Source organism: Henckelia pumila, chromosome 1 (assembly GCF_033568475.1).
Source record: "Henckelia pumila isolate YLH828 chromosome 1, ASM3356847v2, whole genome shotgun sequence".
In the NCBI taxonomy this organism is placed as follows: domain Eukaryota; kingdom Viridiplantae; phylum Streptophyta; class Magnoliopsida; order Lamiales; family Gesneriaceae; genus Henckelia; species Henckelia pumila.
Window position 1 is genome coordinate 44,077,696 of NC_133120.1, and position 14,436 is coordinate 44,092,131.

The 14,436-nt window shown below is 38.8% G+C and overlaps 1 protein-coding gene across 1 annotated transcript; it reads right to left on the bottom strand.

The window, feature by feature from the left end:
• Positions 1-7,938: 7,938 nt before the first annotated feature.
• On the bottom strand, positions 7,939-13,979 carry LOC140861744 (uncharacterized). The gene is made up of 9 exons (XM_073264764.1): positions 13,923-13,979; positions 13,315-13,377; positions 12,970-13,214; positions 12,677-12,884; positions 11,908-12,442; positions 9,454-9,530; positions 9,226-9,348; positions 8,366-8,541; positions 7,939-8,314 (listed from the first exon to the last, which is right to left on the bottom strand). Exons 1-9 carry the CDS (start codon positions 13,977-13,979, stop codon positions 7,939-7,941), a joined length of 1,860 nt encoding a protein of 619 aa, XP_073120865.1.
• Between the last annotated feature and the right edge of the window lie 457 nt (positions 13,980-14,436).

Sequence of the window (14,436 nt, forward strand, 5' to 3'; positions counted from 1 at the left end):
TATTCAAATCCGATCTCCACCGTTCATAATAAATTTTAAGATGATTTAAAGCTGCTGTCAAAATTTCAGCTCAATCGGACAGTTAGATTGTGAAATATGAATTTTTGATAACTGTCGCTTACCTGGAAACATGCAGTAGCGCGGCTGCGCGAGAAACAAGCGCATCTGCGCAACCTGGATGAGAATTAAGGCGCATCTGCACAAGAAATGAGCGCATCTGCGCTTTCTTTGGGATGTACGTGAAGATTTTAAGCGCTTATGCGCAAGAAAGAGAGCAGCTGCGCCAAAATCCAGAAACTTGAAGAAACCTTAAGCGTTTTTGCGTGAAGGTAAGAGCAACTGCGCCAAAGTCCAGAGATTTGAGAATGAAGATGTGCATCTGCGCTTATGGGAAAGAAACTTTGCGCGTGCAAGAAAGAATAGGAGGCGCAACTGCGGAACATGAGAAGCGCATCTGCTCTTATTCGTATATTAGGAAAAAACAACATAGTTTCGGAAATTTTGGAGACGTGATCTTTGGGCTTGATCTTGGGCTTTTGAAGAAACATATTAAAAGGAGATTGAGAAGAACGAATGGGAGAAAGCCGCACATCACACACAAATAAATTGAGAAGAGCTTGAAAGTGATAAATTTAGAGGAGAAATCTGCATCAACCGAAGAAATTGAAGAACAAGAGACGAAGATCGATCGACCGGACACAACATCGAATATTCGGATTTGTTTTATTTCTTTTGTACTTATTATTATTGAATTGATGTCTAGATTTCTGAACATGAATTATTTTTGCAATATTTTGATCATGAACTAAATTTCATTAGTCTATAGGGACGATGGAACCTGGTGTAGGCACTTTTACAAGTTTTTAATTTTTATTAGATTGAATTCTCCTATATTAATTGTTTTTCTAGTTTTGAATGTCTTTCAAGTACTTGATCAATAATTGATTTGTTATATTTATTTGGAATCCGGCACTCGGGAGAGGGGTTTTGAATAGGATCAATAAAAATTACACCGTTAATTATTTATATAGCTCGGGAGAGTATATAGCGTTAATGGAGCCTTAGGAAGAACATCTTTTTTCACATATCACAAAGACTAGATTTTTAATAGGTATATTGGAATTGAATCTTAGTTGATACACATTATTTGTTGCTCGGGAGAGGGAAATAAAATATTTAAGTGTTCTTAACTATAAATTGAATAGAATTCATGAAAATAATTTAATTAGAAGTAGTTGTCGAAACCAGGTGAAATCAAAATTTCTAGACCATTTTCTCTCATTGATATTTTCTGATGTTGTGTGCGCGTTTTGCTAAAGTTTTTTGAATTTATTTATTTTTTTAAAATCAAAATTCTCCTATTTAATTTTCTAGATAAAGTTTAGACTATTTTAATTACAAGCACTGAATAATTTTCACATTACTCCTCGTGGGATCGACACTCTTGGTAGGGGAAGACAAACCCTTTGAAGTTTATTTATTTCGTGAGATTTTGATTTTCATTGTTTGATTTTTATTTGAGTATCAAGAGTTGTTTGGAATTGATTGTCATGCTTGTGTGTTTGATTATTGGATTGATCACCTGATGATTTTTCATACAATCTAAAGCTAAATTACATATCAAATCCGTAATTGTTTGATCCCTCTAATTTGTGAAGCAACTGCGATTAATAATTTTCGCTTGTGAATTTGTTAATTCTTAGGAACATATCTTGACTATATTAAATACAACCACTTGTGTTTGTGTTGTTTAGTTTCATCAATTTCACTAGTTTGAATACTACCTTGAATTTAAATCTCAATCGCTTGTATTTTGGTTAATTCATTGGTAAGGGTTAATTTAGAATGCTTGTGTCTAATTAACTAAAATTAAGGTGGGATAGGAATTAAATTCCAATGATGAATATTCAATGAGAGTTAATTATTTTTAGAGAATCGATGATCGAGTGAATAACTTCAAAGGCGTAGTCGACCGATACCAAGGTTTGTTAATTAATTACTTTTCCATAATTTTAATTCTTGCATGCCTATCACTAAAAATTATTTTAAATTTCTTTTAATTAGTGGTAGTTAATTTCGAAATCAAAAACCCCCTTTTATTTATTTTCAGTATTTTAAGAACACAATAAATTTTGCTTTCCTCGTGGGAATGATCCCTGTTCTCGCTACTACATGTTTATATAGTTGAACTGAGTTGGGTTAATTTGGGCGTGATACGACTAAGCGCTACCATGAGTCATCTAGCTCTAGAAGTAAATCTACATTTCGTGTCACTCAACTATAGCCCTCCAAACGTCACTTGCAATCTAGGTCATTCGACCCTCTATGCTTTTCAACGTAGAGTTCAAGATGAATGCAACATAATATTGATATATTTAAGAATACAACTCTGTAAAACATCTTGAACAGAGAATCACATAATCAGTCAAAGCAACAAGGATCATCTAAATCACATAAAGGCACATAAACAAGCAAGAGCAAATACGTATGTGATTTCAAAAGGAAATACTCGAGAATCATATCTATCTCGAGTGTTCTATCCCATCTGGATATGCTGTTAATTTATACCTTTTATTTTGATTCTTGAGGTGCTTCAAATCTTAAACATAACATCAAGAACACATATAAAAATATGCTCGACTTCACAACTCAATCGTCAAGTGACAAAACATCAAACCTTGCTTCAATCTTTCTCGGTTCGAAGGCTGGATTCCTGAGCTCGACAAACTTCAAAACAAATCTGAAATAAAGTGTGTTTAGGCAAAGAACATCAGCTTATAACTCAAGAAGTTCTCAGCTCAATCAACAATACAAAATCTATACAACTCTTGAATCGGCGGCGACGGCTAAAAATCGGCAATCCAAACTATATCTAAATCAATATATCAATCAAGCTACACCATAATATTCAACATATCAACCATATACATACACGTTCAGCAACAATTCAGAAGTAGGGATTTCGAATATAGCTGTCACAATTCATAAGAAATCCGAATGACGTTCTTTTTCCGATCCGTCTTCAAATATATAACACATAAGAACATATATCCCCAAAAAAATTAAGTTCCATCTTCAACGTTAAAATCAAGTAGATAGAACATAAGAAAATTTGTACCAAAACGTAGCTCTCGGAGTGGTGATCCCGAATATATATTCAACTCGAAATTCTTACGGTCGGATCGCGCAAAATCGGAGCATTAAAAGGGCTGAAAATGGCGTGCAAAGTTTCTCATTCCTTCTCTATTTTCTAAGATGTTATTCACGTGAGATGAAGAAGAAAAAAGTGGTGATTTAGATATATATTAGCCAAATTTCAGTTTAGTCCCTGAACTTTGGCATAATTGCAAATCAGTCTCCGGACAAGCGATTTAATTCAATTTCAATCCTAAATAATTTAATAATATTAGAACTTAATTCTAAAATCCAAATATTCTCAAATTAAATATTTTCGAATTAAAAATAAATAATCCTAGGCTTTACAATGTCATAAAATCAATGCAACACATAATACATGTGTTAGAACCTAATTGGGGGGGGGGGGGGGGGGGAGATTTAGGTTTTATTGGCAATTTTAGCAATCTAAATCAATTATGCAAATACGCAAGCGGAAAACTTAAAGCAATTAAAATATATGCGGTAAATAAATGCGTAATGTAAATAAAGCAGTAAAAGGGATAAGAGATGTTTATGGAAGTTCGACGATAAATCGTCTACGTCTCCCCTTCTTGGTTAAGATCGATTAACCAAGGATCCACTAGCACTTCAACGTCTTGGCCTTGATGGCTTTAAGGATAGCCGTACAACTCAACACGATCACCGCGCCGATACAACTCGATACTCTTGGCCTTAAGGGCTCCAAGGATAGCCACAACACTCGTATAATACACTCGGCTTCACACACGTGTGTTTACAACAATCAAACAACCAACTCACTAATGATCTTATACAAACAACCATCGATTTTGAATATATCACACAACTATCACTTGAACACTTGATGGAGAGGATACTGCTTGTAAAGAAGAGAGGATATGAATTGGTTGATTTGAAATGGCTTCAAATGGCATGTATTTATAGTTGCCAATCCGGGCTGGTTCGGAGCCTCCGAACTGTACTTCGGGTAGTCCGAACGTTGTCTGATTTAAGTTCAAATTTTTACGGCTGGTGAACTGTTCGGGGGATCCGAACTCATCTTCGGGTCGTTCGAATGGCTGCATTAAATTCATTCCGGCAAATTTCTTCCGACAAAATCTTCAGTGGCCGTAAAGTAGTTTGGGTCCTCAAAACTTGGCTTCGGGTCGTCCAAAGTGAGCATTTTGTGGCCTCCGAGAGTGCCTCCGAGCAATATTCAATTCCAAGATATTCTTTGGGCCGTCCGAACCTGGCTTCGGATTGTTCGAAGTTAGCATTTCGTGGCCTCCTAGACTGCCTCCGAGCAATATTCAATTCCAAGAAATTCTTTGGGCCGTCCGACCCTGGCTTCGGACCGTCCGAACTATTCTTTCGTGGCCTCCAATCTGATCCTCCGAACATATTTAAATTCTGAATATTCTTCGGGTGGTCCGAACTGTCTTCGGGTCATCCGAACCTGGGCAAACTCGAACCCTTAAAATTTTTATCTCCAATTTTTGATTATCGGTTCTTGCTTCCAATATTGTTCATACTCAAAAGTATTAGTATCTGCAAATTTCTCACTTTAAACTGTTAGTAGCGATTAACCGAGTTTTGTAATCATCAAAACATATTAATTTGAGACTTGTTAATGCATTAAAAACATTAATCTCATTACACGAGATTTGTATGCATTTAAGGCATAACAATCTCCCCCTTTTTGATGATCACAAAACTTGGTTAAATAGGAAAAATAAAATAGAGCAATAATAATATAAGGCATTAAATATTAAAAATCCCCCTCAATTTAATATTTGATTATTTAACCAAATTAATTCTCCCCTTTTTTGCGATAATCAAAAATCAATTAATAAAAGACGAGAAAATTAAAATACACAATAATTTCATTTAAACTAATTTTGAATTTTACATTGAAAGCATAAACAAGAACAACTTAAAATGCAAAATAAAACATGAAGTTGATCAAGACCATAGGATGCAGTGTCACCTTTGTTGGACTCAATGATGGTCGTTCTCTTGGCATTCCACTCCTTGGGTAAGGCGCGAAGAGCTCTCCTCCATACTTGTTTGGTTGGATATTGTTCTCCAAGTTGAGCTAGCTCATTGATGATTTGAGAGAGCCTTCGGAACATTGTGTCTATATCTTCATTGGATTCCATCTCAAATGTCTCGTATTTGAGTTGTATAAGATCTATCTTTGTCTCTTTGACTTGGTTGGTTCCCTCGTGGCATATCTCTAATTTGTCCCAAATCTCTTTTGCGGAGGAGCACATAGAGATCCGGTTGTACTCGTTCATATCTAGGGAACAATGCAAAATATTCATAGCTTTAGCATTTTGAGATATCAATTTCATATCCTCCTTTGAAAAGTCGTCCATTCCCTTAGGAATTTTGACTCCCTCAACCTCTTTCATAGCTATGTAGGGACCTTTCATAGTTACTTTCCAAAGGTCATAGTCTACGGATTGGATATATAGGGACATTCAATTTTTCCAATATCCGTAGTTTATGCCGTTGAAAAGAGGAGGATGATTGGTTGATTGCCTTTGAGCATAATCGCTAGCTAGATTTGCCATAGAGCCTTTTTGAAAATATTTGTAAAAAGATGGCTCTGATACCACTTGTTAGAACCTAATGGGGGGATTTAGGTTTTATTGGCAACTTTAGCAATTTAAATAAATTACGCAAATATGCAAGCGGAAAATTTAAAGCAATTAAAAATAAATGCGGTAAATAAATGCGCAATGTAAATAAAGCAGTAAAAGGGATAAGAGATGTTTATGAAAGTTCGACGATAAATCGTCTACATCTCCCCTTCTTGGTTAAGATCGATTAACCAAGGATCCACTAGAACTTCAACGTCTTGGCCTTGATGGCTCCAAGGATAGCCGTACAACTCAACACGATCACCGCGCAGATACAACTCGATACTCTTGGCCTTAAGGGCTCTAAGGATAGCCACAACACTCGTATAATACATTCGGCTTCACACACGAGTGTTTACAACAATCAAACAACCAACTCACTAATGATCTTATACAAACAACCCTTGATTTTGAATATATCACACAACTATCACTTGAACACTTGATGGAGAGGATATTGCTTGTAAAGAAGAGAGGATATGAATTGGTTGATTTGAAATGGCTTCAAATGGCATGTATTTATAGTTTCCAATCTGAGCTAGTTCGGAGCCTCCGAACTGTAATTCGGGTCGTCCGAATGTTGTCTGATTTAAGTTCAAATTTTTACGGCTGGTGAACTGTTCGGGGGATCCGAACTCATCTTTGGGTCGTCCGAACGGCTGCATTAAATTCATTCCGGAAAATTTATTCCGACAAAATCTTCAGTGGTCGTAAAGTAGTTCGAGTCCTCCGAACTTGGCTTCGGGTCGTTCGAAGTGAGCATTTCGTGTCCTCCGAGGGTGCCTCTGAGCAATATTCAATTCCAAGATATTCTTTGGGCCGTCTGAACCTGGCTTCGGATTTTCCGAAGTTAGCATTTCGTGGCCTCCGAGAGTGCCTCCGAGCAATATTCAATTCCAAGAAATTCTTCGGGCCGTCCGAACCTGGCTTCGGACCGTCCGAACTATTCTTTTGTGGCCTCCGATCTGATCCTCCGAACATATTTAAATTCTGAATATTCTTCGGGTGGTCCGAACTGTCTTCGGGTCTTCCGAACCTGGGCAAACCCGAACCCTTAAAATTTTTATCTCCAATTTTTTATTAATGGTTCTTGCATCCAATATTTTTCATACTCAAAAGTATTAGTATCTGCAAATTTCTCTCTTTAAACTGTTAGTAGCGATTAACCGAGTTTTGTAATCATCAAAACATATTAATTTGAGACTTGTTAATGCATTAAAAATATTAATCTCATTACACGAGATTTGTATGCGTTTAAGGCGTAACAACATGCATACTCAGTCAGGGCATCTCAAACAGTACTTTTGTACCATATTTACTAGGCAAGCTATACCAGCTATAAGTCCAAGTCTATAGTCCGCACTACAATGCAAAATATACATGATCATAACTTTACTCTAAAAGTTTTAACTAAGTTATTCAATACTCCCAAACTATTTATAGGAAACTTTAGGAATACCTCCGTCCGTCATCAGTCCGCTGATGACGACTGCCCCAGAACTTGGGCACCACTTTGCTGTGACTCCAAGCAACTCTCCAATTCCCGGACCAAGCCTAGGAAGGCTGGAAACGTACCAAAAACTTATAAAAGAGAGCGAATAATTTGAAATTGATGTGAAAATGTGAATCTTGGAGGGCCTATTTACAGGAGGAGATCGGACGATCCGAACTCCACTTCGGATGTTCCGATCTTCGCATGAAAACCACGTCGCCGCATGCACAGTTTGGACGCTCCGAACTCTACTTTGGACATTCCGAACTCCCACCTGTTTGAACTCCTTGACACGTCGATAATGCGCATGGCCTAACTGAGATCGGACGTTCCGATCACATTTGGAAGTTCCGATCTTCAACGTAGCCTCCGAACCCTGAACTGTGCTTCCGAAGTATTTGGACCCTCCGAACTTGGGTTTGGACCTTCCCAACTGTCCTTAGCCAAAAATCCATAAAATTTTCAATTAATTCCAAATTAAGTCCATAATCCATGCTTAACCATTTTTAATCACTTAATCTTGTAAAAATGGAATCGGGCTACTACATTCTCCCCAACTTAAGATATTTTCGTCCTCGAATAAATCTTAAGTATGCAAACTGAACAATAACAAAAACATTCTTTATTATCATAGATCATTTTACAGGATATATCAAGAAAATATAATCAGAATAATTCAGGATGCTCTAAACGCATGCAGCTCTCTAGTTCCCAAGTGGCTTCCTCAGTGCCTCGGCGCTTCCACTGAAATAGAACAAGAGGAATGATCTTGTTATGCAATACCTTGTCCTTATGACCCATGATTCGCAATGGTCTTTCCATATCTGTCAAATATGTATCCAACTGTACTTTAGACGGCTGAAATATGTGAGGCTCGTCAGCCACATATCGTTTCAACAACGATACATGGAACACATCGTGGATACTAGACAAATACGGTGGTAAAACCTGTATGTAAACTAGATCTCCAACACTTTCCAAAATCTCGAATGGGCCAATGAACCTTGGAGATAGCTTTCTTTTGAGACCAAATCTTAAAATCCTGCGGAAAGGTGAAACTCTCAGGAATACTTTCTCGCCCACCTCAAACTACAAAGGTCTACGTTTGGTATTCTCATAACTGGACTGACAATCCTGTGCAGTTCTAAAACGCTTCCTGATCTGGTCAACTATATCAGCATCCCGTTGAACCAATTCTGGTCCTTCAACCTGTCGCTCCCCCACTTCTTCCCAGAACAATGGAGTGCGACATCTCCGATCATACAATGCCTAAAATGGTGTCATACCAATACTGCGATGATAACTGTTGTTGTACGCGAATTCAATCAGTGGCAATTGATCTTGCCATGCTAGACCAAAATCCATAGCACAAGCTCGCAACATATCCTCAAGAGTATGGATAGTGCGCTCCGACTGACCATCACTCTTCGGATGATAATCAGTACTCAAAATGAGTGTATTGCCCAATTCACACTGGAAACTCCCCCATAATCTAGAAATAAACATGTGGTTTCAATCACTAACAATGCACACAGGCATTCCATGGAATCTCAAAATCTCCTGAATGTACAAGCGAGCCATCCGATCAAAAGTATAATCTCGGTTATACGGAATTAAATGTGCTGATTTGGTGAGTTGATCCACCACAACCCAAATAGCATCACAATTCCTCGAGGATACCGACAAATGGGTCACAAAGTCCATTGTGATCAACTCCCATTTTCACTCCGGAATAGACAGACTGTGAAGCAATCCTCCAGTTCATCGATGTTCTGCCTTAACTTGTTGATACACCAGGCACTTGGAAACATACTGATACACACTCCACTTTATTCCTTTCCACCAAAATTGAGTCCGCAAATCCTTGTACATCTTATTACTCCCTGGATGAATAAACTTGGTACGATATGCTTGAGATAGAATTTAATTTCTCGGAACATCATCCTCCGGTACCACAATACGTCCTGACAAACACAAAAAACCATCAACCTCATAGTGAAATTTGGACATACTATCATCTTTGGATAATCGAGCCAATCGCTGAGTTTTCGGGTTGGACATCTGAGCATCTCGAATCTGAGAATACAAGGTTGGCTCAGATAAAATTGCAAACATCTGAATACTCCTCATACCTTTCTTGTGCTTAAATAAATAACCAGAAGAACAATCATCCTGAATTACACTAGAAACAAGACAAGTCTGAAGTGAAGATACTCGCACCTTATGACTCAAAGAATCCGCGGTGAGATTAACAGCTCCTGAATGATATTTAATCTCACAGTCATAATCTTTCAGCAAGTCCATCCAAACGTCGTTGTCTCATGTTCAACTCAGCCTGAGTGAACAAAAAATTGAGACTCTTATGGTCTGTGAAGATATCAAATCTCTCACCTTACAGATAATGATGCCAGATCTTCAATGCAAATATAATAGGGGCTAACTCCAATCATTCAATGGATAATTGTTCTTGTGAACTTTCAACTGTATAGAAGCGTATGTGATAACATGAACGTTTTGAGTCAGGACACAACCTAACCCTTTCAAAGAAGCATCAGTATACACCACATACCCTCCAGATCCAGACGGTAATGCCAATACATGCGCAGAAGTTAACCGTCTACGAAGTTCACAAAAATTTTCTTCACATTCTGAGGACCATTCAAAAGCTACTCCCTTGCGAGTAAGTTGCGTCAAAGGTTGAGCTAGCTGCGAGAAATTTGCGATGATTAATTGAAAAATCTAAAAATTTTGGCCAAGGACAAGATCGGAGGGTCCGAACCCTTCGGAAGCACAGTTCAAGGATCGGATGCTACGGTGAGTTCGAAGCGTCCGAACTAGGATCAAAGCATCCAATCACAGTTAGGCCATGCAGCTGGTGAGGTGTCAAGACTGATCAGACAAGCAGCAGTTCGGAGCCTCCGAAGTCAATATCAGAGAGTTCGAACTGTGCATGCAGTGACATGGTCTGCATGTAGATATTGGAGCATCCAAACCCCCGATCGGAGCGTCCGATCTCTGCCAATAAATAGGCCCCCCGAGAATCAGATTTTCACACCAAAATAATTCTTATCTCTCTTGGTTTTAGAGTATTATATGTGTTTTGAGGTGATTTCCAGCCTTCCTAGGCTTGGTCCGGGAGTTGTCGAGGTGCTCCAAAGTTGCAACGGAGTGGTGCCCAAGTTTTGGGGCAGTCGTCTTCAGCGGGCTGATGACGGACGAAGGTATAGCTCTGGCTTCTTATAGAAAATAGGGAGTATGCTATAGCTTAGTTAAGTCTTTTAGAATAAGATTATGATGCATGAGTATTTTGCATTTTAGTGCGTACTATAGGCTTGGACATAGAGCTGGTGTAGTTTTCCTAGTAGAATTGAGGTACGAAAGTACTGTTCGAGATACCCTGACTGATTTTGCATGTATTATGTGTTGCATTATTTATATGGCATGATTTTATCTGCATATATTTTGACATGTTATTATGCTACATGCATATCATCTTGAGCTTGTATCCTTGTGATATCCTGTAGTAGGGTGTTTACCCTATCTTGTTAGTGGATGGTTGGACACATGGACTTGTGTCAGATCATCATCAGTTGGGTATGTAGGTCACCTCCTGAAGCGACGGCACAACGTGCTACCTACCCAGGGCCCAAGTCTGTTCTTGATCAGATATTCTTGACCTCGTGTCTTGTTACCCGTTCATTTGCATTCATGCACATATAATATTGTATACTCATACTCTCGTACTGAGCGTTTTATGTTCACTTTTTCGTACTGTTGTTTCGGGACACCCTATTCCATGGGGCATGTTGCGATTGGATGAGGCGGGTGGTTCTAGGAGGGCTTAGGCTACAGGTTGCCAGAAGTAGATGTGTGTCTAAGCTTTCAGTATTATTATAATTGGGTTGATACATTTGATTCGATATGGTTGTATAACTGAGTATTTATAGATTTCTTTCCTTGAGATTGTATTTGATTTTGGTTACCACTGAATATTTCTGATTACTGTTTAATTAAGTTAAATTCATGTGTAAGCTCTTGATTAGTAGGTGATCACGGTGCGGGTCACTACAACTATGGATCTCAGCCACTGTAATCGGACACGAACAGTTCAATATAGACTCAATCTTACTCGGATCTACAGCAAATCCATCCCTTGATATAATGTGGCGAAGAAATATCACTCGATCAAGCCAAAATTCACACTTACTAAACTTAGCGTATAATTTCTTTTCTCAAAGTGTCTGCAATACGAGCCTTAGATGATATGCATGTGAATACACCAGGATATCTTCAATAAAGACAACCACAAACTTGTCCAGAAATTCTCGAAATACCCGATTCATACAGCCGGTGCATTAGTTAACATCAATGGCATCACCAAAAACTCATAATGTCCATACCTGGTCCTAAATGCAGTATCCTGATTCTTAACTCGCATCTGTTGATATCTAGATCTCAAGTCAATCTTGGAATAGACTGAAGTACCCTGCAACTGATCAAATAAATCATCAATACGAGACATAGTATACTTATTCTTGATGGTCACGTAGTTCAACTGACGATAATCAATACACAATCGTATAGACCCATCTTTCTTCTTCACAAAGAGAATAGGCGCTCCCCAAGGAGACACACTAGGACGAATGTATCCTTTATCCAAGAGATCCTGCAACTGATTCTTCAACTCACGCATCTCTGACGGAGCCAAATGATACGGTTCTCGCGAAATAGACGAAGTCCCTAGCATTAACTCAATACCAAACTCAACTTCCCTTACAGGAGAAAAACCCGGAATCTCATGAAGAAAAACATCAGGGAATTCATTCACAACTGGCAGATCCTCTATACCAATACTCTCAGTGGAAAAATCAATCGCATAGATGAGGTAGTCTTTCCCACCAGACTTCAGATCTCGACAGGCTTTCAAAGCAGATACCAAAAGCATCGGAGGTCTTGCTGTCTCACCATAGAAAAACCAATTGTCACCACCAACCGGGTGAAACTGTACAAGTTTTTGATAACAACCCACTGAAGCTCGGTACGTGGTCAACATGTCAATTCCCAAAATGCAATTGAAGTCCTCTATTGCTAATACCATGAGATTCGCTGACAAAACATTACCCTCAAACTCCAAGGTAAAACCCAACAATAGACGCTTAGACAATGCATACTGACCCGTCGGTGTAGAAATAGAAAGTACTAAGTCTAGGTTAATGTATGGTAACTTATGATGCTTCACAAATCATGCGGATATGAAGGAATGAGATGCACCAGTATCAATAAGAACAAAAGCAGGTATACCGCATAAAAAAAGTACCTAAGATAACCCTCTAATTCTCTTCCATTGCTTGATCATTCCTTAATGCAAACACCTAACCAGAAGTACGAGGTCGCAGATTAGAACCTCTTGCAGATTGCCCTGGTGGTCTCTATTGTACGGTGACCTAAGATCCAGAACTAGCTCCCCAGCCTGTGGACAATCTTTCTTCATATGGTCAATCTCAACGCATCCAAAAAATGCTTCTGCAGCTTTGTGACACTTATCAGATGGATGATTCTTACCACAATAGTTACACTGACCCTTTCTTCCAAAATGCATCACTCCCCCAGATCTGGAGGAAGAAGAAAAAACATACTTCTTAAAGGACTAAACACGGGGACCCAAAGAACTCGCGGGTCTAAACTAAGGAAAAAGACCTGTTACGGTGAATGCTGTCCTCCGCCTGGAGATATTGACTAACCAATCCCTCGTAAGTCATGTCATCACCAACAGATACACGGTCATGGATTTTCGGATTAAGACCCTGAAGAAACAGATTATATTTCGCCTCAGTGCTGCAAGAAATCTGAGGACAATAGGGAAACATCTCAAAGAACTTATGCTGGTATTCATCGATTGACATCGAACCCTGCCTCAAACTCAGCAATTCACTAGCCTTCGCCTGTTGGAGTGCGGGAGGAAAATATAGCTTATGAAAAGCTGTGCGGAACTCTGCCCAGGTAGTTAATCCTCGTGTTGTAATAAAAGGTGCAGACGTATACTTTCACCATTTTCGAGAACGCCCCTCTATTAAAAAACTGAGAGTCTCCATCTTCTCCTCTTTTCTGCCACAAAATTCCCGGAAATAGTTCTCCATGCTTTATAACCAATTTTCCGCATCTTCCGAAAACTCGCCTCCAACCAACAGCTTAGGACTCATCTCCATGAATCGATGCATATTGAAGCATCTACGATCATCATGGTAATGGTGATGATGACCCCGGTGATTCTCATGATCGTTTCAATCGCCCCAACGTCCACCTACGCTACCATGGCTACTCTCGTCACCATATCCCTCCATCTACACGATGATTAAAGGTTAATCCCAAGTCAAAAGTCTAGATCCCAAGATTTCTATGCATTGATCTGTTAATATAAATGTAGTGATCCGCACAGTGATCACCTACTAATCAGGAGCTTATGCATGCATTTAACTTAATTAAAAAAATAATCAGATTTAAACAGCGGAAAATATAACCATGTACAATTCCAAGGAAAAAACTCTGTAAATACTTAAGTTATACAACCATATCGAAGGTAATATATAAACCGAAATAACATAAATATTGGAAGCTTGGACAGAACACAAACATCTTCAACTACTGTCAACCTGCAGCCTAAGCTCTCCCAGAACCACCCGCCTCATCCTGTCGCAAACCTTCCCCATGGAATAAGTTGTCCCAAAAATAGTACGAGGGTGTGAGAATAAAACGCTCAGTACAAGAGTATGATTATACAATATTATATGTGCATGTATGCAAGTGTACGGGTACCATGACTCAAGGTCAAGAATATCTGATCAAGAAAAAACTTGAGTCCTGGTATGTAGCACTCTACGCCGTCGCCCCAGGAGGTGGCTCAAATACCCGACAGTGGAATAACGGTAACCTAACACGAGTCCACGTGTCCAACCATCCACTAACAGGATATGGTAAGAACCCTACTACAGGATATCACAAGGGTACAATCTCAAGATGATCATGCATGAAGCATAATAACATGTCATAATATATGCAGATAAAATCATGTCATATAATCAATGCAACACATAATACATGCATACTCAGTCAGGATATCTCGAACAGTACTTCCGTATCTTATTTATTAGACAAGTTATACCAGCT